The sequence below is a fragment of the Venturia canescens genome, chromosome 9, assembly GCF_019457755.1.
Source record: "Venturia canescens isolate UGA chromosome 9, ASM1945775v1, whole genome shotgun sequence".
Taxonomy (NCBI): Eukaryota; Metazoa; Arthropoda; class Insecta; order Hymenoptera; family Ichneumonidae; genus Venturia; species Venturia canescens.
In genome coordinates, this window is record NC_057429.1 from 12,896,598 (window position 1) to 12,921,310 (window position 24,713).

The window sequence follows — 24,713 nt, forward strand, 5'->3', positions numbered from 1 at the left end:
TACCTTCGACTAGGCTCTCCAGTTTGATTAACATCGGACTTATCGATGTGTACGCTTTTGACATGACGCACACAAACTCCGTCCTTTTAGCTTCGATGTCGAGAAAATATGTCTGTCGAATTTATTGATTTTTAGATACGATTTTTCATTCACTATTTTTACAAAAAAATCACACGAATTGTGCGACTATTTCCTTGTGCAATGAAATATTCGACCATGGAATTGTGGATTTTTGGACTGAAAAAATGTGCAGTCTTGTCTTTTATCAATGTTTGGAAAAATATTTGATGAAAAAAATGACCAAATTGATCGACCTTGCAAGGGCTCAATTCTACTTCCGTTTCACTTCGTTCTTCAGTCGGTGTGAACAAATTGTACGACTGAATGTCCCTCTCGATACGCTGATCGAGATCCCTCTTCATTTGATTGATCTGAGTGACGATCGAGCTCAAGCTTTTCAATAATTTCTCACAATCCATCGCGTAGTCTGATATCCCGAGGGAATACCAATTCAACCTTGAGACTCCAGGGTGAATATTTTTCTCGATGTTTCGTAAACTTTTGTTAAGTAATTGTAACTACAGAGACGAAGCAACCGTTTTAATCGAATTGCAACTACAATTGATATGCTTCAAATTCACGAAAAAAATGTGATTTTCCAATGATTCTTCATCAACTCACATCGGCTTCGTCGAACTTGGATACGATTGCGTTGTATCGATCGATCATATTTTTCGTGGCTTCGATATCAGCCCGAAGTCTGTCTTTTTGGATTCCAACGTTCCTGACTATCTCCGGTAGCTCAAATCCCAGTTGCTCCAGCAATTCAGCCTTCGATATGAAAATTCAAACGTCGCGGCACTAAATTTTTTTTAATCGGTTACACGATCTCAAGTTTTTAAAGAAACCTCATGTTCCAGTTAAAGAAACGTATTTGAGCATATTTTTGGGCTCGTACCTCTTGAATTATTTCAAATACATCGAAATTAAAATTGATCTCGAAACGAAGCTGCAGTTCTACGGTTGTACCATCCCGCAATATTTCCTTCCAAGCGACCTTCGGCTTTTCCATCAAGCTCGAAATCGTCGAAGCTTTGTGTTCTCTCAGCAACGTCTCACCACCTTTGCTCCCGCTTCTTATCACTCGCAGACTCGGTAATAAAAACTTTTGTTCGCTGACTGTACTCCCACCTGTTTCTGTTCCCGATAATAAGCAACGAATCAGTTTCTGTACAATTATTGGATTCGTAATGCAGGAAATACCTTCAAAAGAGAACTTTGAATACCTATGCTTTGCTTCGAAATTACACCGTCGGTATGTCGTCCAGTTATGTTTGTAATTGACTCAAGTTCTTTGCTCCGAGATCTTATGATTCTCAACCTCGAACCTGTTCCCACTTTGTTCAGTTGGGTTCTCAGATCTATTCTTCAAAGGAGAAAAACCAAATGATTGATTTTTGAAATTTCCACATTTTCCCTGACTGCTTAATGAACTTGGGAGATTCAAGGAGGGTGGATCGCGACGATACAATGTTGCCATGCTAAACCATGTTAAAAATATTAAGAATTTCATAAAATTTGGTAAATGTATATTATTTAAAAATATATAAGACAATATACATTTTTTTAGATTTTTCTACCACATAACTCTCGAGCAATTGAACACTAAAGTTCACGTGTATAAGCATAGAGTTTACATATATACAGTTATACATCTCGTGCATAAGAACTTCGATTTAACGCTCAATTGTGCGATAACCATGTGGTAAAAAAATTTGATAAAAATTGTATTTGTGTGTACTTGATGCCAAAGAATGTTATCACGAAATTTGATAAAATTCTGATTATTTTGATTTCGTGATCCACCCTCCTTAAGGGGTTTCATTTTGCTCGCAAGGTTTTGTTGATCCAACGAAATTATTGTGGAATCAACAAAATTCCAGTGCCCATGAAATCGGGTTGGCGACTTTTCTTTCAGCGAATACGCACTTATCTCGTGATCCGTAGGCGTCATTTTCAATAAGCTTTTTTTCATGGTAAGAGTCACGACAGGACTGGTAGTTTCGATCCACGAGTTGAACTTGGCCTCTTCAAATTTTTTCATTTGTTTCGCAATATTGAGATACTGTTGAAAAGCAAATAATTTCAATTCGCTATTTTTGAGCTCGGTGACTCGTTGAAATTTCAAAACTGGATCTTTAAGCCTGTGAAATAATTGGCGCTCCCAGAAAATCGCACCGGCGATCGGTGGGTGATGTGGCAGCAGAGGAGGGTTCCGTTTCCCTAAGAACAAGTTTTCGATCGCACGAAACAGTTGATTGGAAGTTCACTCTCGTCAATAAATATTCGTTCAATCAAACTATCGTACCTCGATTAAAAATATTCTCGATCATGCTTATTTCCTTGCTGAACTGTTGCATTATGATGTCAAATTTCATTAAAAGTTGTTCCTGTATAGCTTGGCGGGTTTTGATATTCTTGAATTTGAGCAAAACTTCGAGAGCGTGTTCCGCACTAATGAGAACCGTGAAGCACTCGTCGATGTAAAACTTAGCTTCGTTCTCGAGATTTGCAACCTCGGCGTAGAACCACGACATCGTGGCGTCCCAATTCTCTTTGTTGAACTTCATGAATACGTTGAAATCCGCATTCTCCAAAGGAACGGTCAGTTTTTCGACCCTTTTTATTATCGCGTCGATCTGGGCTGGATCGTTTATTATCGATTTCAATTCCGCTCCGAATATATTGTAAAAATCTTGCAAAACACTCGCAATCTTATTCAAATCGTCGCAAACGTTGGCTATGTATTCCGTTTCTCTGAACAAAGTATCCTGATCGAATTCCCAACGTCGACCCTTCCCCGAGACCTCGATGCTCTCGCGTGTGTTCAAATACGATTCTCTCCAATTTTTCATCATTGCATGAGCGTCCGCTGTTATCGTCAATACTTCGTCCAGTGGTTTTCTGTTAATCGAATATTTCAATGTCACGTCGCAATTGTCGGTTGAATTCATTTGATTCAATGAATTTTTTATTTTAACTCGAATTTACTGTCAGTGAGTAGCTAACGTGGGATTCTCAGATCGAAAAAAATGTTGATAAATGAATTTTTTACTTAAAAAGATCTTCAATCGCCAAATTCTTCATGATGTTTTGGCACAATTGCCACGAGATACGCTCGAGAAGTGGAACCATCTTGTCTTCGGTGCTGTAGTATTTCGAGAGCACCCAAATCATTCTCATGCCTTCGGTGAGTGGTGGAAGGGCTTTAGCAATTGTTTGAAACGATTTGGATTCAGCGATTAACTGTAATGGAATGTTCACAACGTCATAGCCAAGGCTTAAATGTTTCAGAGAGAGAGAGAGAGAGAGAGAGAGGAAGAAAATTTTTCGAACCACCTTAAAGTATCTCAAAACGGTGAAGAGAAACTTGTTGTTGTCTCTGGCTTCGGTGTAGTGTTTCCATAATTCCATTTGAAAGAAGTTGAAAGCCGAGGCAATCGGCGACTCCGATTCCTCGAGCAGAGACAAAATTTCTTTGACGTCTACGGTCTTCAATTGTTCGACCAGCATCGAAAGTCCCGTTTCTCGGTTGTGCCAATACTCGTACTCAGCGAGAGGCCCTTTTCCTTGCGGAACTTTTTTCGTAAAAGTATCCAAAACTTTTTGTATGTGTTTGCCCCAACCACCGACGACTCTCTCCAACTGCTCGAGCACTCGTTTTTTTGTGAGCGACGGAGATGTCGTTCCATCGGACTCCAACAGCTCGGATACCCGAGGCACCGTTAGCAATATATCACCTTCGATGTGCTCGAGCGTCCTGCGCGATTAAATTCGAATAAAATTGAGCAAACTCAACGAAAGTTCTCTCGTGCAACATTCAATAAATCGAAAAGCACTCAAATAACGTTCGTTCCCAAAACCAACCACTGCACACTGGTCGTTAGTTTTTCCAAATATTCCAAGAGATCCTTTTTGCCCGAATCGATTGGCGCTTCTTTCTTTTTCTCAGCAGAAGCGGAGGAAGCAGGGGTGCTTTCCTCCTCTTTAAAAGCACTCGATTTTTCTTCCTTTTCTGATTCCGTCGACGATCTGAGCGCACCGAACTCTGCACTTTTTCTCGCATCTACAGATATCCGGCCAGTTTCTTCCATTTTACTTATCATTACAGAAACTCTGCGATAATTCGATGGTCGTCTGAAAGCTGTCGCCTGATACAAGATTTTTCATTAAAACGGAGAATCCTCGATTTCGAGTCGAACATTCAGCTTCGTTCACAAAGAGGATGTCCAAACTTTGAACTTCGATCTCCTCAATTTTTTCACGACGCAAGTACCCTCGTGTCAAAAATAATGAAAGCGATTCTTTCATGTGCGATTTCAATAATGAAATCGCACATTTCGAGAGGATTTTTTTTTTTAGTAAAATCACTATTATTGTGTCTCTGGAAATGCTGACATTTGATCGAGGAAAAACAATGAAAGGAACGATCGAATTATTACGTAAAAGAGAGATCGAGATCTGGTCAACTGTTTGATGTTTCTGAACGAATAGAATGTGTGATTCAATGACGTGCCATAAATTTTCACTGTTATTGGCAAAGCTGTGGATTGAGGTGAAAAATTAATTTCCAAAATGTAGAGTGAAAACCACGATTGGGAGATTGTAATTAGACCTGGTTATCGATCATTGTGGAAAGCGTGGCGTTAGCTCGGCCCATTGGGGTTTCGTCGCTCTTGGTGCCCGAATGAATTTCTTCAATGTGTTGTTGGGCCACACCGAGTCCTCGATATTGGTTCTCAACCAATGGTTTGAAAGCCTGAAAACATGGCATGCAAAAATCTCAGTTTCGTCGTTAATGTTTCCTCGATTTTGTGGAGAGGAAGGTGAATGTATTTCCATTAACTGACGTGTACGAGGAGCATATTCATCGCGGGCAGCAAATTTCCATTGAGAGAACCGACGATCAAATAATTCGTAATCCTCTTATTACAATCCTCGTAAGACTCGAACGCTGGAATTCCCTCCTCGCTCGTTCTCATGAAATAAAATAAATTTGAATTCTCGATTTCCTTATTGTTCGGATCGATTTCACCGAAAAACATGTGCAACACTGGTATTTCGACTACTTTGTCGACAACTTTCTAAAACAGTAAAAACGAAAAAGCTATAATTTTGGACGAAAACGCGTCGCTCCCGCGCTGCTGCACCGTTTTTAGAAATCACGATTTTCGATGCCTGTTACACACCTTTGTCAAAACGTATTTATCCTCTTCGCCAGGAGGTGGTACGAACGGTACAGTTTTAACTGGAAATATCATTTTTCCTTATTTCATATTCAGTGTAATATTAAAATGAAAGGAATTAAAAAATCAGTGTCGTTACCTCGAACTAAAGAAATTGAATAGCAAAAAAGTACTTTTTTTGTATGAAATTGTAAGACGAAAAAAGTGTCTGTCAATGTCTCTATAAATGTGAATATTCACTTGAAGTTGCGCTTTGAGCTTGAGCCTTCTTTTTCATTTGTAAGAGAGAAGGATCGTCAGAGACTTGCTCTTCTTCTTCTACTTCATCTTCTTCCTCGCTCTCATGCTCTTCGCCAATGTCTTCTTCACTCTCTCCGATCAAAGTGCCATCGGAGCGTAATTGCATGAGGGAGACGCTCGTGAAAATGGAACTCGCAGCGGCGCTGCTCAGTTCGGACTTGTCACCTTTTTTATTCTTCTTCCCCTTTTTCCCTTTTTTCCCCTTCTTTTTTTCCTCCTCGATTTTTTCAACCTTCTCGACTTTTCCTACGATGGTATTTTTATAATTGAACAAAAATTTGAATGCACGAACAATTCCGTGAAGAATTTTAGCCAAAGATGTGACTAAAGTGCTCTGTTTTTTAAGGTGCACAATCAAGCTAGTCAATTTCTCTATGTGACGATCGATTTGCATTTTTACCCGGAGCACTCTTAGTCAACCTTAGCGGTCTGCTCTTCGATGCGAATGCTGCGAGAGTCGTTATTTTGACTCTGTGCCCAGCGCCTCAATCAAACAAAACAAAAAAATTAGCATTCAGCATGTTTTTAGACGAAAGATACATTTTTCAAAAGATTCCACTTCCCCTTTCGACTTACTTTCCTCCCACACTTCTATTTCTTCTTGGACCACTTCGCTTCTTTGCGTCTTGTAAAACCACACCTGTTTTCTCTCCAAATCCATGACACCGTAGATATCGAGAATAAGAAGATTCAACAATTTATCCTCGTAAAAACGATTGTTTTCCTGATGCGAGAGAAAAAAATGTCTCGTAGATTCATTCTTTCAATTTTTTCATTACCAGTGGATCAAGAAATATTCGTTGTGAATTTTAAATACTGCGGAGGATCGTCAAAAAATCATAATTACACTTATCAGAGTATCAAAGAGAAATTTGTAATTGTCCGTGAGGCCAAGGAACTTGACGACTTTATCACGAATCCATCGAATCCTAAGTCCAAAAGATATAAACAACCATTTTTTAAATACTTTCGACTCATCTCAAAACGAATGTAAAATTCTTACCTGTAATCCATCACCATTGATGGCTCCGGTTTTAATGAACTAATCTCACTACTCATTTCTAAATCCGCTTCGCTGCCGTCCTCAGGAGTTTTGAAACTCGAGCTTTCCATTTTAACAACGTCTTCCTCCATCGTACAATTTAATTGTAATTAAAACTTACTAATAGAATATTATCTAATGACGAATAGACGAACTGTGTCGTGTTTATTGCATAACTGCATGACAGCCAGCACTGACTAGGAAGGCGAACATTTTATTGCCCGAAGTTGCCCAATTTTCTTGTCGCCATGGAGAACAAACAATTCTCCACGAGTGGGTGTACGCTGCCCCACATGATTACTCACAATACCTACGTGCCCCACCTCCTCTTGTTGTTGGATAATCGATCGTGCAATAGCACCAGAGAAACGTGCCCCAATCGTACCATTTTAGGAAATGTTCCCACGAATCAATCGGAGATGAAGTTACACATTGGAATTCAATAATTTGTCATGAAATTAAATAAAAATAACAATTAGGTGGCTGATTTGGGTCAGTCGATGACAAACCTCATGAACATTCGAATAGTGAATACGACGTGACGATGCAAGCTTCTTTTATATTTTCATATGAAAAATCTAAGGGCAAAGTCGTTCAATTAAATATCCCAAGAATTCTGATTAAGTTGGAAGAAATATAATTGGACGTAGGCACTGAATTATTTATTCACTAAATACATATCATACATGTTATCATTTACATATATAAAGCCAGCGTATGAGGCCCCTTGAAAAATCTTCAAATCAATCTTTTTACACAATTCTACCAAGTAAACTTTATACTCGCACAACCATGCAGATTACACTGAATTTTTTAAATGTGTGCAAATAAATTGTTGAGAGGATCAGATACAATGACGATTCAACGAACATCGTTCCCCCCCCTCAATCGCAATTGGATACAATGAAGAGGGATGTAACTCACTGAAATGTGAAGAAAATTTGAAGCGTTTGTAACAGAGATTTTTTCATTGTTTTACAACTATTTTTGGTACAATCTTCGTTTTATTTCACTCTCTGGATTTCGTGAGACTTGATTTCAATTTTGTTATTATCGATCACGATCACTCGACATTATCGCCGGAGCAAACTTCCTCCGGTTGCTGTCAACGCCGATAAATATTCTTAAACTTAACAATTATTGCTACGTAATAATACCATATACATTATTCATTACTGAATACCGGGAATCTCACGTGAAAAATTCAATTCGAAATCTTCGCCGTTTTCGTTTAATTCAAATGTCTACTATTCGCAATTTCGTAATTAAAAAAAAATTCTTTCAATAGAGTAAGAAAATAAAGAATGCTGTGAATCAAAAATTATTTCTTAGAAAATGATAAAATAAATTCTTTCAGTCATTTATTTTGGGCTGCCACACTCTGCACCTAGAATCTCTAGGTAAACCGTGACCAGTCCAAATGGATGTAAAAATTGCATCTTTTTATTTCGTCCATGAAGAAAATGTAAAAAATTCTTTCGTTATTGTCAGGATTGGGGAATAAGTAAAGTGTTTTGTACCGTTCGTATCTCGCGATCGATCTAACTCTCAATACTCGTGTTGCTTTCGTGATTGGTCGTGTTGGCCGTTGTTACGTCGTGCAATAAACCTTTGACAACAGCTTCCATGTATTCCTCTCTTTCTTCATCGGTGTTTAAGGAGAATCCTAAAGACGGTATGAATTCAGTTTTAATGACAGTTTCGGTATGAACTTCTTGCGTTTCTTCATTGGTTTCGTTCGATCTCTGAGTGCGATGTTCTTGCTCAATTCGGGGGCTGGATTTTTCGGAATCGTCGAGTGGCAGTCCCGTCTCAAAATTGTAAAGTCTCGTCGATTCTGGCAAATCGAAAACCAATTTGGAATCATCAGTTTTTGGATTTCTTCGACCAAAAATTTGACTCAGCTGGCTGACGGCTCCACTCTTTTCGAGATCCGTGGTCAATCCCGAAGGAGCAGTTTTCAAAGTTTCCAAGTTTTCTTCCGCGTTTAACTCTTCCGTCGATCGATCGGAAGCGTCTGTGATTCCGGAAACCAGCAAATGTTCCGGTGCACCAGAAAAGGATGGGGAACTCGTAGAAATCGTTTTGTCCTCCGCGTTTGAAGAGGCTTTAACGAGTTTCGAGATCACGGTCTGTTCCAAGGAAAACGGTCTCGGTACGTTTGGCCCATTGGCCGAGGAGACGAAACTTTGTAAATATTTCATCGACTCGAACTCGCTTCCCTGGGGAATCCGCAAGTTTCCATTCCCGTTTTGAGTGCTCTCGGTTTTCGAGTTCTGGTTATTAAAACCATCAGATTCGAGGTCGGGAGGCGAGGAATTATGCTCGTCCGATCTCACGATCTCAAAACTCTTGAAATCAGCCGCACCGATCGAGTCACCGATTTCCGGTTGTGCTATTAGCTCACGTATTTCTTCACCGTTCGGATCGATCTTTTGATTTTTATTCACGGACAGGGTGAACTCGATCGGCGAGGAAGAAAGTTCGATCGCGTCACCGATTTTACTCGCGTTCGATGGAACTTCTCGGTCGTGCGAAATCGGTTGCGTTACGAGGACATTCTCACTCGGAGATAACGTCGAGTCTCGTTCGATGGAGGTCAAGTTGTTCGCTCTTCTCGAATCGTTATCCTTAATATTTTCCTGAACGAGTTCGATCGAATCTACGGTTTGGGGAAGCTCGATCTCCCTGCTCGAGTTCTCTGGGCTGAAAGTTGTCGGAAGGAATTCTATCGATTTAGTTAGATTGAAAGAGCTCGCGTCGACAGATTGTACGATTTTTTCCGAGTTTTCGGGAATAACGCTCGTTCCGATAAAAGTCCCTGCGCTGGCAAACGAGTCTGGACTCAAGTCAATAGATTTTACTCTCTCAATGACAATTTTCGGAGTTTTTAGCTCTTCCGAAGATTCCGAGTCGACCGTGTTGTTGCCGATGATAATACGAAATATGCGAGACTCTCGATTTTTATTTCCGTCATTTGGTGATTGAGATTTTTTCGTACTTGCAGGAGCTTTCGTAGACTGAATTTCATGTGTAATATTTTGGCCCGACAGTTCGTCCGGATTTGAGAATAAACTTTCGTTCTTACCGGTCGAAAATTCGTCAGGAATCATGATGCGAAATTCGTCTTGATTTTCTTTGGGTGGGATCAAAAATTCAGCCGGTTTATAAACGTTCCCAGAAATCCCTGAAGCACTGGAATTCGTTGAATCCGGGATGCCGGAGGGCTCAGGGCTGTGTTCGACGTTTCGATCCCGAGAGCGCGCGTCTTCCTCGTGATTATACGAGAAAACATTCGGATCACGATTCTCGTCGCCGATCGTGAGGATAGAAAGTGTTTCAGTGATTTTTTCCGACAGTCGATCGAGATCTTGCGTTATGATTTTTTCCTTGCGATCGAGAGATTCAATGGTTGCGTTGAGGGATTGAACGTCAGTTGAATTCTGAGCAGGGGAATCGATCGGTAATTGAGTAGGTCCGTGAGGAATTTCCGATTTCTCGATGTCATTAACGTCGTTTTTAATATTGGAAAAGGTTGTTGAACTCGAGTCTACCGGTTGGTTATTATTTTTAGTGGAGATGGGAGCCGGCGTCGCCGCTTTCACGATCTCCTCGGAGCGACCGCGCGCTGTATAGAGATGATCGGAGCTCTCGAATTCAAGGTCATATCTGTCGAAAGCGTTTCTGGTCGTTGGAGGTCTGTAGGTCGTTGGTACGGTCGGGGAATAAAATCGTTTGGCAAGCGTCGTGACCGTTGGTACGGTAGGGGCGTAAGAAGCTTGAAATTCGTTTCTGAGCGAGCCTTGTCGATCGTTTTTGCGATCTTGGCCGATAGTGTAAATTTTAATCGACGGATTTTCACCCTCGGAGTTGCGCTCGTCCGTTCCAACGTCTCCGGAGTAATAATCCTTTCCTTGATATTGTTGCCGATTTTTAGTGTTCGTCGTCGCCTTGTATCTCGACGAGTGGCGAGATGGATAATCCGGATAATCGGAATAACTTTCTCGTCCGGTCGGAAGGTGATTGGTTCGCTCGGTCACCGTGTTACCGGTGTACTTAAAAACCCTTTGATTCCTCCGGTCTCCAGGCCGATCCTGCTCCTCGATAACCGTCTCCGCTGGAATTCTCTCGCCAGCTGATCGGACCCTCGACATCTCAAAGGCCTTTCGCAAAATCTCATCGTCGTCAACCTCGCTGACGTGACTCTCGACGTTTATAACGTGGTAATTACGGGTTAACGAACAATCAACCTTGTTCCACCAATCACAGGTCAACAATTTTTGACTGAAGATCGAACCGACCGGGCATAGGAACGAGGAGACGAGAAAACTACCGTCACACACGTGAAATACTTGACACCCGGCCGCCTCGTCAGCATAATAGCCTGGGGAAAATATAAAAAGCGTTTAAACATTTTAAAAAACGAAAATGTTGGTTGCTTCTCCGGGTTTGATTGGCCGATGGCTTTCCTTATGATTTGACCTGCTTATTTTAAGCAAATGTATACGATCTCAATTTACATATTGATTTTCTCAACGCACTATCGTAGAATCATTTTCTCGCAACTGGTTTTAAACCACCGAATCGTCAATCACCGGACTCGTATCATAAAACGTTTTTCGCTCGTTCGACAGATAAAAATAAAAGAAGTCGGGCTCGCGTAAAACCGGGGAATGATATAAATCATGACGATGAATGAAGAATTTTGTAATAATAATACTGATGATCGCGCGCCAACACCGAGACTTGGTAAGTTTTATTTTCGTAATCTCGTTACAAACTAAAATCCACGAAAGCTTCCTCATTCCCAAAGCACGCGGAGCGAGCGAGGTTACGAAGTAAAACTCGTCTGGACGAGTTACTTGCGAAGTTAACGTTCATTAATATCGCAACTCAAAACGCTCGAGATTCCTTCAACGCTCCTGTCATTACGAAAATTGCATAATCAGGACCGAATTAAAATCCGTTCGTGACGCTTGATTTTTAATTTATTAAAGTACTTTGCGGGTGAATCTTGCACGATAGTCCAACTACGTTTATTTTCGATCTAAAAAAAATAACGCTCCGAAATTGCGTAATCGACAAACTCGTTTCTGCTCCAGCGCGTAATTCCGCCCCGGGGAAGCGTTTGTTTCTTTTTCTCCTTTTTTTCTTTTTTTGGCAATCCCTTTTTCTTCTTCACCGATCTATAATTACGAAATAGAGACGCATTTGCTCGTAACCGTTTGCACGATTTTTCAGGCTCAGCTTACACTGAGAAACTTGGAAAATAGTTCGGCACGTGACGTTCTCGCTGAGCGATTTAAAAATCCTTCTATTCCCAACAAAAAATAATAACCGAAGGCTTATAAAAATAGTCGTAAACATTAAAAAATATAACCGCACGAAATCGGCGATGATTTTCATATAATACAATCTCAAACTCCGCTATAAATGTCAGCATTTCTTTCCCTGTCCTTTCATTTTAGTCTCCCAACTTTTATTGTTTCTACGACGAAATGTCAAACGAGAACACAGCAGTACGTGATTCGAAATTTCCTCAGATCTGTACGCCGATTAAACAGTGAATAAATCGAACCTCGTACGCGCCACAAAAATGCCCTCTTTCCGCTTCGATTTCCCATTCACAAGTAGTTCGAACGCGAAGGAACACTCGCGTGACGGAATCGAAGCAAAACCGAGCAAACGTACAGCGTAACTATGATCCTCCGTGCTCATCTCTCTATATACGTATATTTATAGTCGCATCTTCTGTCGCTCGAGCGCTGACCTATTGCGAAACGTAATAAAATGCTAGCGGTGAATTCCACTCTCGATGTACTCTCCCGGTTAACCACTATATTCAACGTGATACAACATCGCGCAGTGCTGGATATTACTAATATAGCCACGAGATATAAACGCCTGTGTACAGCCCGCGAATCATCCTTGACATCGATGCTAAAGGTGACTAAAATCTTACAATGTGCTACGCGGAATCCATGACAAACAGAACGCCCGTCCAATCGTACGGGGCATTTCATTCTTCAGTCAAATAATATTACGTGAATCTTCGATCATTCTTTTTTCTAACGATCCTGACAACCCTGGTTGAGCTTCCGAGTTTTTTCCTCGTTTGAAAAACGCTTTTGCTGTTTTTCAGTTGTTAAAACCGAATAGTTCCTGCGTTTGGGCAGTTTAGCCAAATACACGAGAAAAGTTGATACTGTTTTTGTCCAACTTTTATTCGTTACAATTCGTCGTGCTTCAAATATTTGTCAATATCATTGGAGAACAGAATTTTTTGACGCGGGATCGAAAGTTTTGAAATGTTCTATCGAAGCTGTGAAAATGGATCGGTCCACGGATGAATTGGATGTACCGAAAAAAGCCTCGAGCATAAAATCTAAGAGTTAATGGTAGCCTTCGAAGGAGGAGAAAACCCAAGCACGATGCGGCTCGAGTCATTCATAAGGCTTTATCTCAGCCAGGTCTTTTGTACAGCAATCTCAAATTCTTCGTAAATCATTAGCCATATTTCATCGACGAAGCATATACTATTGCATAATTCTTGAAGACGCTCATTAGAAGAATTAAAAGTAATTTGATATTTCGGCAGACTTGTTTGCCACTCGAATCGATCTCAGCGTCAAGCAAAGTACGTGGATCTACGAGTCCGCTTGAAAAGAGTTGTCGCTGTTGGCATGACTTTAACTCCGACAAAGATTCCACTACGGAATCGAATAATTGTATTTTTCAGAGTTTTCACTGGGGAGCAAGCTTGGAAAATTGGGTCACAGTCCCGAAGCGAGGCTCGGAGTCAACGATCTGATAGTGCCCTTACTTTCTTGTAGAATTATCCTTGAAAATTGATGCTACGGAAAGTAGTAACGGAGGCATCGAGACGGAAGATAAATCAAAGAATAGAAAATGCTTTTTATACTTTTATTTATCACGAAATATTTCTTACCTCTGTAATGAGCTTCGCAGACGAATTCCGTTTGAGGTAATCTCGAATATGCAGGATAATCGACTCCTGGCTCGCCTGGAACGTTGTCCCTGATGTCCGAGAGATCTGAACAATAAATTCGCGCAGGCGAAATCAGTAACCGACCAGCCAATCGGTTGTCTGCGCTTTTTTTTTCGTGGAGTAATTTTTTTTCTGTATTTGAAAAAAGAGTCAGAGTTCGGAGGTCAAACTCACCGGTCTCGTCTTCGTACGGATTGTACCGACCATTCGAGGATCCATAATCGTCGTACGTACTATCCACTTCCGGGTCGTAGTATTTTCTGATTCGTAAAATCAATGAGATTACTATCGTGTAAGCAGAAAACTCAAGCAAGGCCTCGAGCCTCGATCGATCTTGGTAGAGATTCTCATTCGGTAACGCTATAACGGTTAATCCGTCGATACAGCGATTTAATGATGTGACTCATTCGAAATGACATCGAAACGTAACGAAGGTCGCGAGAAAAGTGAATTTTGTCATTTTTCTAGCAGAACTTATGACTGAACTATTTTCTTTTGGAATCGATAATGCAAACGATTTTTTGGGAAAAAAATGAGCGAAATTCCGTATTAAAAGTTTAATTCTTCGATAAAATGCGGAGTAAACACTCCAACGATTTATAATCAGGTAATTTAAGTGAAATTTAGGGAGACGGTGATTCGAGGAAAGTGAGAAACGCTAATAAAATGTTCGTCATTATAATTTTACCTTCCTCGGGTTCCATCGATCGCTCTGCGAATAGGAAAAGTTCTTCTGGGTTCCTCCTCTTCGGCGATCGTACAATTTGTCAAGTTTCGTGAAAACAGTACCGCGAGACCTGATACACGATCGGAGAAATTTGTAAGACAGCGAAAAAATGTGGGAAATAGTGACTCAAACGCAACATAAAAGATTGAGTGAGTTGCTTTATTGCTGTGAGAAAAAAGCTTGAATGGATATTCAATGGGTGTCGTCGTAAATATTTGAATTTTTTATTTTCTTTCTTTCCTCTCGAAGACAAAGCTTCCAATGTTTACCGAGCAATAAATTTAATGCAGAAAAAATCAACAACGTTTTCTTTGCTCAAGGATTTTCAGAAATTCCAAAGCCAACAATAACAACAATTAAACATGAATTTTTTAATACGCTATGCAAATGAAATGCGAGAAGCGTGATGATAGTATCAGCAGGGAAAAGGATAGCATTCCAAATGCTCTTGAATAGCTCTCTCTCTCCCTCTCTCCAATGATCTATGTTCAACACGTTTTTCGTTCGATCTCTCCGCAAGATCGCGGTTAATTGAATTCTGCGCTTAATGACGACAATTTGGTGTCGCCAGTACTGTACACCTTCGATTTATTGCACTCGACAACGTTTTAAGAAACATTATGTCCCACGGATACTAATGAAACTCACGAAGTGTGAAAAATATTTCGCATTTCCTTCATCCATTTATGAATAAATTGGAAAATTAGTGTGAGACCCTTTTTTATGTATTTGTTGAAAGAGCTACCTGACGAATGCAGTATTTACGAGAAAACTGAATCCGCTTCGATTCCATCGAGCGTTCGATTTTCAGTCATTGTTTCCAAAGTCTCAGCTGACTGAGATCAGAGAGTTTGAAAAAAGTTTTCGCAAATTTTTGAAAATAAATTCGATCCAATTCAAAGAAAACGACGATTATTGTGTCAGAAGGATAATTCGTCAAAAAAAAGAAAATATTCAAAGAAGAACGAGAATTATTTGAAAGCATCTTGAATCCGAATGAATTGGGGTCAACGAAAAACGATTTTTGCAGTGAGTTCAATCCTGTATTGACATTAACGCAATCACTATAATTTCGCAATCTCGATCTTAGCGGCTCAATTCACCGGAGGATTTTGGCCTCATGAGAATTCTCACAACGTCGTCCGAGCCGAAGGAATCTCGGTGGAAAAAAAACGTTATCCGACCAGCGATCGCGTAACACTATGCATGAGATTTCGGTAAAATCGAAAATTCGATTTTTCGAGCACTTACACAAACATTGTAGGCAGAAACTTCGCATTTTTGTACCTCCCGATGAGTATACGCGACAATGAACTATCGAATCCTGACGATACTCAAATCTTTCTTTATCTTTACTCAATGAAACAAATAATAATGACGTTTGTCGATGCACTCATGGAGCAAAACGGAACTCATCTGCCGGTCGTCTTGTTCGCGGTTCTCTTGAAAACTTGTCGTCGGCGTAGCGTTGGTATACACACACCTCGCATCGGTATATCTATCTCGCCTCCAGAGTGGGAGATGTATAAATATATATACCAGCTGATCTTACCTTTCCTCTTTTCCCTTTCCACCTCTCACCGCGCGCGTTTCTCATATATTGTACTACAAACGTGCCCCTCTCTTTTTATTTCTTCTACATCTCCCGCGCATGAAAATATTTCTCGATGAATGCTGTGGATATACAATTGTTGAGTGAGCTGGGATGCTGCAGGATGTATCTCATCTCGCCGCGGGGCACATACGTTCGATAATCGAGCGCGCAAGCATGTCGCACACCCTTGAACCGTACCGTGGCCTCAAATTCGTTGCGTAAAGCACCGGTGAAATTTGAGCAATATTGCATTTACGATTTTCCAGACAAAGTCTCCAATTTTATAGCTCCATTACGAGAGAAAGGGACGAACGATTAAGGCTCCCCTCGTCTCTCTTTCTATTTCGTACTAATAATGAGTGTATTACTCGATGAGCGTAATAATGATTTTTTGTTTTGTTGTTGTTGTTGTTGTTATTGTTGTGTTTTTCAGTCGCGATGAGTCTTCCTTTTTTGCTTTGAATATTCCTGCTCCTTTCAGAAGATCTGTTACAGTTGCAGGTTTCGTTAATGTGAAACTTTCAAGTACTAGAGATAATTGTAACGACTCCGTACTTACCTTCACGAATATAAACGTGTATACATGGATTCAGTCGTCAAACTCTCGAGGATTCTTTGTACTATGCTACTCGTTACCATTTTCATCCTCCGCAGTTGCAGAATAGATTCTAGAAAGTTTAAAATTTTTCTCTGAAATTGCCAGCGCGCACCTGCATACTCTCGTGGTTTATCATGCTCGCAATTATTATAAATCGTTAAACAGCAATTGTGAAAAAAAAACTTTAAACGCCTTATTTTCAGGAAGTTCAAACCGTATGCTCCAATCAATTGGGCATGAAATTTTAATGCAGCTTCTAATCCTTTCACTCTTTCTCAATGTACATATATAAAATTCAAATGTGCATTAAAAAAATTCGAATTTTCCTCGTCGGTTTTTATTATCCTCCACGTTACGAATGAACGAAATAAAAAAAAAAAATTCGTGAGGGAGTTAGGAAAATTCTTATCGCGAGCCTCCATACTTTGGAGTTTTGTAGTTTCAAAAATAAATGTTTACCTGTGTCACTGTTAAAATAGTCCTGGGAAATCGGAATTCGAAATAACTATTAATCTCACGAACTTTTCTCACGGATCTTGTGGCTTGTTTGTTTTTTTTTTTCCAAATATACTTAAACCCGAGAAAATAAAATGTAACAGTGAGGAAAAGGATCTCGGATCCTCGCAGATTCCAATGTGTGACTCATCGCTACGTACCGTGGTAGCGCACATGCCAGGCACGTAAGTTATGCAAGCTTGAGGACGGTCCATAACATTTTTAATGTTTGTATCAGTAAGAGCAAATTTTTATAACTATGCAGTTTGAGTATTTATTCTTTTTTTTCTTCTTTTTTTCGATTGTTTTTCTTCGAGAAGTGATAAATTTATAAAATTTATTTTTATTTTGTCGTATTCACGTACCGCGATCGGGCATCGATAATATTTTTTTATTCATCAATCGATTTTTCACTGGTCTGATGAGGAGATCTTGTGTGTCCAAGTATCTCTCAAATCATCGACCCGATCGTATTTCTTCGAAAATAGACACATTGAACGAGACAAATCAGCCGCATCTCTCTTTTCCCTTCTCCTCGTTGATCGTAATGCACATCGGAGACGCGAAATCGGCCCTAATCCTTCGACTCGTGTTCTTTTTCACCCACGAATTCTGTCTTTCTGTGACATACTACGAGCGTCTCATCAGGAATCGGCGCCGACGAACACATCGGACACATTCGGAGGAAGCGAGTCGGTCTTCAACACCAAAGGAAAGGAAGCAACGAAAAGACACGTATAGATGAGACACAATCGCTCATAGGTCAAAATAATTCGTACGTTAATGTTATTAAACACACCGCGAAAGTACATTTTTGCATCGTCTTTTCTTCTGTATTTTGACCAACGACCGACGACCTTGGTCAATTTGTTTTTCGAACTTGGTCGTCCTCAATAAACAAATCTTAAAACGGTCCCAATTTTTCGTTTATGGATCAGCAAAATATGGAGGCACCCTCCGTATTTTCTACTGGGTTCAGATTTCGAAAAAATTAAATTCTGGCTGGAGGCTAGTGATTTTTGTCGCAATGTCGAAAATCGATATTTTTATAATATCGTACATTTTAGCTTAGAAAAAATAATATTTCAACGTTGCTGTGTTACTTCCGGAAAGTTTTTAAGGAGGGTCAAATTTTGGCAGAATCACTCTTCCGTCAAGTATTTTGACGTGCTAACTTGCTACGCTGAGAAAAAAAGGTCGAGTATTATTATACCTTTAACGAAAAATATTTTTGCAAAGATCGGTAGTCTCCAAGGCGATTTCTTCTTCTTTTATTTTATTATTCATATTAAGATGATCATTATTAAAGGTCTCACGTCGCCTTTACGAAGCAATGACTTTAATTGTTTAGTATACAATCTCGTGAGGATCGTCGCATTTTCAGATTGACACGTGCTCGCTCATTTTATCGTTGGTATCAAAGAAGAGGGGTGCACTCTTCGACTAAGCGAAGCGACTCACGTTCATTTTCCACGTGACTACGTGATGTGATACGACGACGACACGTTTTATTAGGTTCTCTTTTCACCACGAGCGATATTAATTGGTTCTCCAAAAGACTTCTTTTCACTGTTGGGTATCATTGACTCGGAGTAAATTATGTTCGCCGCAGATCTCGATCACACATGAATGTAATTTCGTTCTCCCTCGCAATACGCTTGAAAAATCCGATCGTAGTTTACGATCGTCGAGAATCCAGAGCGAAGGATTAATTGAGGAAGTGCGTTAATTTCGAGATACTCGGCGTGGGAATTTGTTGCGCGATGTTCTATGTTAACGTTTTTTGAACGGAATATTTTCGAGAGAAATTGTAGGTCATAGTTGGTGGGATTCTTAAGACCGAATCACTTTTTATCTGTTCACACTTTCGGAGCTTTTTTCTCTGAGGTTACGAAATTAAATATTTTTTAACTACCGAAGGTCGCGATCGAGGGTCTCGTCCCACATTTACGATAAAATCGTCATTGTTGATGCGATGATTTTCGTCATTCGTTCGTACTATTGAAAGTGCACCTGTCAAAAGGCATCGCGATTACCAAATTCATTTCATTGCGATTTAAATGCGTCACAAGGTCGAAAAAATACCGTCGATGACCCCTCGCCATTGTGAAACGTTTGATTCGATATGAAGGAATAAAATCGCTTTTGAAATCGAATTATTCGCCATTCGTTCGTGTGCCACAAACAAACTGGTGTCGATCGTTGATTACTAATTAATGGCAAACAAATGATCGAATTACGTTTCAATGAGAATTATGCGGATTAAAACTCTCATTGTAATTGCAATTATACTCCATCTTAATTCAATTCTGAAACTTTTGCTTTCGCACGATTTTAAATCGTCGTTGCATAACAAATGTGGAAAACGTATCGATTGGAGGTGCACTTGCGTGAAAACAAATTCATTTTCCTTCGTGTTTTGCACAAGAAAAATAAGTATAGATATGGAAAAATGAATCTTTTAGGACGAGCTAACAAAGGCAAGCAAAATGGCATTCGCTGAAGCCCGAAAAAATTGGTTGATCCAATCGCTGAGTTCGCTGGCTCCAATGGCGACATGGCGTTGAATGAGCAAAAGTTCAGTGGCATCGCCAAATTTCATTTTGTCCCTTGCAACTCGATAATCCAACAAAAATTTCGTAAAGCCAACAATTTTATTTTATCAGCCTTTGGACGATTTGACCCATTGTTGCAACGTGTGATCACAGATGCGGCGTTTTCGCGACACGCCTTTCATTCGCACGTCGTTTGAACTTTCTCTCATTTTTGCAGCAGCAGCAGCAGCAGCAGCAGCAGCAGCAGCAGAAGAGCCATCACGTTGAAATATTGGCGATGCACTTGCTCACATTGGAGCGCAAATCAATTATTGTTGTATAAAACAAAAAGCATGGCTTTTGTCATTTGTTATTATTGAATCGGGTCTAGGCCTTTAGTTATGACTTTTTAATTGAATAGCACGTGAAAAGGAGGGCACGCAGGTGATTATATTAACAATAGTGAATCTCTCTTGTGAATGCGATGAAAGAAAAATGTATTTATCACTTTGATTATTGTAATAACCGCGTGCATTTGCGATGTCAAATTAATAGATCGAATATTTATTCACCAGCTGACCACTGGTCATTGGTCAAAGCAGACGGCCTTGTAACACTATTAAACGCTAATATTTATCATTAAGAGAATAAAAAAATAGTGAGAAAAAGTTGAGGGATCCTCGTGTCGATTGGAGCCCGAGTGAAAATAATGATACGGCATCAGCCAACGAGCGAGAGCGACGGACGCGACCTTGTCGAACATTTCTCCGTCAGCTAAACGACTGAGAATCCTTATTAGAACATTTGTCTACCATTATTAAAAATGATCGACCATAATCGCAGCTACGGAGCTTTTTGCTCCAACTTAAACTTGCAAAACTCTGTTTGTATAACGTTTTTTTTTCATTGTCATTTTTTCCTCCAAATTTTTGTACTTTCGTTTTCGTTTAAACACTATAATTTATTGGCTCATTATAGAATTGACTTTTTGTCGGCAACGCTGACCCTAATTAGCGGCTCGATTTTAAGTGAAACCCGAAAAAAAAACGTTTTAGATGAAACACAACGGAAATATTTGATCGCAGGGTCAATTGCACCTGCCAGTGCTGTTGATTAGATGAAAAAATTGATGAGCATGACGGTCTTGGACTCACGATGATCAAACGCTCTTCGACTAAGGTCGTTAACCGTGTAAAAAATGTTTGAAAACCGCTTATTTTTAATCGGCGTCGAAGAACCCTTCAAACGTTACTGGTGCAGCGTGTCAAGGCCGTCAATATTCAATTATCCTGAATTCCAAATTTCCAAATAATTCCAATAAAACTAAACAGTAATATTTCCACTACGAATGTTGGTGCAATATTTTCTATAATTTTTTAACCTGCAGATGTAAATTGCAGGTGCAAATTTGCCCTTTGACTTTTCAAAACTTTTTATTTCATTCATGAATGTATGGAATTAATGAATCTTTACAGTAGTAATCGATAACAATCATTTAAAAAATTGAAAAATCAAGTTTTATTATAGAAAAGTGACCAAATTGAAGAAAGGACATTTTGACCATCGAATATTTTTGGAAATATTTCCTCGAAACTGATTGATTCGTTTCCAGGGTATAATTTTTCAATGTGTGCTTACATCAGATTTACTATTCCAGTTCATTTTATAGACATTGTAAGTTTTATTTGCCTACAAATCTACGCCTGACTTGCACTGCAATAAATGTCAACATGGCACTTAATATTCTCAGTATATTTTTCAATGTTAGCGTTTTCTTGGACTGTTCACTTTTGAATGAAAAGAAGTATCAACTGTAGCATTCGTGAGCCACGAAAGTTTCCACCGCTCTACTTCTTATCGTGTTTTGACACTGAAGTTTTTGGTGATTGAAAATTCGATCGTGTCACAGCGATTTATTGTTCAAGGTTTTGTAACTCGAACTTCTTACGTTCTCGGATTAAGCACAGCGCGCAAGCGGGCTCCGTCTGCGATGATGCTAAATCACTCAATTTGACACTGTCGCATGACCATTCAATCACTCATTGAAATTAATTGTTAAGACACAGCAGTAAAAACTGTTTTTCCAACATTGCATACGAAAATAAAAATTCGTCGATTCAAAAAATCGTGGTGAACTGAACGAAATCCGTTAACTAGAAAATGTCAGCACCCCGATCAACTAATTTTTGGTAAAATGGTGCTTACTGCGTCAGGAAAATTGTTGAAACAACGAAAGTTTTGATGGATCGACGAATTTCATTAGTTTCACCCCGACTTGTTAACGAAATTTCTCTTCTCAGCGCATATGTATCGCAATTTTGGAGATTCTAAAGCCCCCATTTCGATAACCGATTCCATGCTTGGTTTCTAGACCCAGTAAAACTGAAATTTCAACGTAAGTTTCATAGGCTCAAAATAAAAGTCATCGCAATATGAGCTAAAGTTTTCGAAAAACCGCTGGAAAATGCTCATCGATCGTACAGAATCCCTCGCGCGAGTTTCCGGTGCGCACTCGCCCCACTTTTCGCTCAAGAAAATTACCATGTCCTTAACGACTCGCCTTTATTTTATTTCTTAATTATGATGAATAACAAATAAACGAATAATTAGATAAAATGACAGTGTCAGCCGTAGTGTGGAACAAGGTATTGTAACGTACTGAAATCCGCACCGCCCAGTCGACGTAAAAACAGTCCACGTTTCATGCGATAACTCAACGATGGTACGGTATAAGTCGGCTCGTCCTCCCGAAGTTTGTTCATCACCCGATCAATAATTTCGTCCCTCGTTCGTTCGGCCCAGAAGAGGGTGAAGAAATCATTGAGAATTTTGTTGAACGCTGCCGCGATGCTTTCGTTAATTTGTTCACTGAGAAAAAATATTGTTGATTCAATAACAATCGATGTTATTAGAAGAGTTTTCTTCATTAAACCGCAATGTTTTTGGAGAGAATGAATCTGCGGTTTGATTTAAAACTCTTTTTTTCGTTTAATCATATTTGACCTTGCGATGATCGTATGTTTCATTGGCACCCCGCAATGCCACACTTCGTTGTTCCAATGATTTTTTCTTAGTGTTTTCTTAGTGTTGGCAGCGGATTTATGGGGAAGCAAAATGTTTAGATCCTCTTTTTTGTTGACTCGAGGGGAAAAATATTGTGAGATAATCAGAAGTGAGTTTATGATATAAAAAAAGAGACGATGATTATTACATGGGAAGTGTGCGTCTTGCTGTGAGATAAAAGTCTTCTGAAGGATCGTATCGTCGTGGCCAAAACTGAGCTACCACTTTTCCCCAACCTTTTCCGCCCCTTCAAGATAAAAATCGAATTCAAATTAATCCGCATTTCCGTCGAGGTCAACCGGAAAATTCATCGATTATTTAATTAGATTAATAAATATGAATTTATTATTACGTTTCCTTGATATATGGATAAAAGTCCTCCACATTCAGATATTCGCGAGTGCCGTTATCGTGCCTGATGTACGGAGTAATTCTCGACGGAGGACTGTCTCTCGTAGACAACACATTTACCTCTTTGCCTTTGTATGTTTTCGGTATCCCCGGAAACGCGTTCACAAGATCACGATTCCAAAAGAATAAGATTATCCCGATCGAGAATGCTAAAGCTTTGCTCATCATCGTGGGGATAAAAAAAAGATAAAAATACAATTCGTTGCACGAATCCGAGGGAGCACCTCACGAAAATTGAGCGACGCGATTCTACCGAATATTGGCCACGATCTCCTTAATGTATCGAGAACAGTTCGGTTAATTGTTCAACCCTAACGAATTCATTTTTCACGTCCTCTAATATGAATAAAAAAAAAAACAAACAAGTTAAAAACTGCGTTGATATTTATATTCGTGATGATTGATACCGTAGAATTGATTAGCACGGGACGTTTGAAAGCAAACTTATTATTGACGAGCGTGTAATTAAAATTTAAGTTTTCATTATTTTTCAAAGAGACTTTTCTTACGTTCAATTGTTACCTTTTTCCACCGTTTTCATACTACCGTTTCGAGCTTCGTACTGAGATTTGAATAATAAGTTTTTCGTTTAAAAATGGTTGATGATTCATGCTGTTCAAGTTTCATTTATTCAGTGGCTTTTTTTTAAATCTTGGGGAACTCTTCGGATCGCTGCGATTACGAATTTGAGGTCAAAACACTTTGAGGGCAATTGCGTCAAAGCTGTCCTTTAGCTGTCAAACTTCGTCGGATTCGGATTAATTCGAATGCCTTCGATTTGGATCTAGAACGATCGCTTTCACGGCAACCCATCATGCTTCTGGTTAGCAGATCGAACACTCGTCTCCTCAGCGTCGACGACTTAACAAGCGTGTCTCTCTGGGAAGGAATTCTATTCGTTATATTAAGATGGTATTGCCATGATTTTGTGGACTTGACTTTATTCGTGTTTTTCATCAAATTTGAGACTGAAAAGTAATAATGCTCTTATTTTTAGGAGTTGAAGCATGAGGGTTGAAGCCCTGTTTGTGAAATTTTTGTGTCAAGACACAGCGCAGGTCATGCTACTGCCACAATAAATTGTATTTCTTAATATAGCGACGACAAATTTATTTGCTGCGGTAACAAAAGTGACGTATCGCATGAGCAGGAACTTGTGCTCTCGCAGCATACGCATTTGTTGGGCTAGCCGAAGATGTTTGTTGGTTAAAGAAAAAAATCGTCTTTTCTCTAAGACTTTTCATGCAATATCCCTCAACTAATTAATATTCGTGAGTAAAAAAACTTTTTTGTTGGAGAAATAAAAGAAAAAAATTTCATTTCAGTTTTATGTGGAAGAATTATCCATTTTTCGCAAGTATTGGCTCGTGCAGATACATTATTTCGTCGATTAAAATTATCTACCTAACCAGGATTCAAACCTATTCGTGCAACCTTACTACCTATGAACCCTGATAATTACAACTACCGGCCGCTTGTGGAATATCAACAAGCGTTTTGTGGAACATGAATAAATAATTGCATGAATTAATAAAAATGATCCAACGCTTTGAACGGCAACAGAGTATATCCGAACATTAAAAATGAAATATTTTTATACAAAAAAAAATCACACATGGGGATGCATATAATTTTTTCCAAAATACACAAAAACAATGTAAATCGTCATTGCTGAAATGAAAATATGTAACGCA

At 39.5% G+C, this 24,713-nt stretch overlaps 3 protein-coding genes across 3 annotated transcripts; all 3 read right to left on the minus strand.

Moving 5' to 3' along the window:
- Window positions 1-169: 169 nt before the first annotated feature.
- LOC122416590 (dynein axonemal heavy chain 10-like) lies at window positions 170-3,578 on the minus strand. The gene is made up of 9 exons (XM_043429656.1): window positions 3,400-3,578; window positions 3,116-3,306; window positions 2,369-2,964; window positions 1,990-2,283; window positions 1,287-1,421; window positions 959-1,197; window positions 682-831; window positions 302-578; window positions 170-237 (listed from the first exon to the last, which is right to left on the minus strand). The coding sequence occupies exons 1-9, from the start codon at window positions 3,571-3,573 to the stop codon at window positions 170-172; spliced, it is 2,124 nt and encodes a 707-aa protein (XP_043285591.1). The 5' UTR covers window positions 3,574-3,578.
- A 1,061-nt stretch (window positions 3,579-4,639) lies between these two features.
- LOC122416381 (uncharacterized) lies at window positions 4,640-5,120 on the minus strand. Its single transcript, XM_043429286.1, has 2 exons — window positions 4,911-5,120; window positions 4,640-4,819 (listed from the first exon to the last, which is right to left on the minus strand). The coding sequence occupies exons 1-2, from the start codon at window positions 5,103-5,105 to the stop codon at window positions 4,670-4,672; spliced, it is 345 nt and encodes a 114-aa protein (XP_043285221.1). The 5' UTR covers window positions 5,106-5,120; the 3' UTR covers window positions 4,640-4,669.
- Window positions 5,121-7,202: 2,082 nt separating this feature from the next.
- Window positions 7,203-15,730, minus strand: LOC122416372 (uncharacterized). Its single transcript, XM_043429252.1, has 5 exons — window positions 15,576-15,730; window positions 14,286-14,394; window positions 13,772-13,857; window positions 13,538-13,642; window positions 7,203-10,972 (listed from the first exon to the last, which is right to left on the minus strand). The coding sequence occupies exons 1-5, from the start codon at window positions 15,601-15,603 to the stop codon at window positions 8,130-8,132; spliced, it is 3,171 nt and encodes a 1,056-aa protein (XP_043285187.1). The 5' UTR covers window positions 15,604-15,730; the 3' UTR covers window positions 7,203-8,129.
- Between the last annotated feature and the right edge of the window lie 8,983 nt (window positions 15,731-24,713).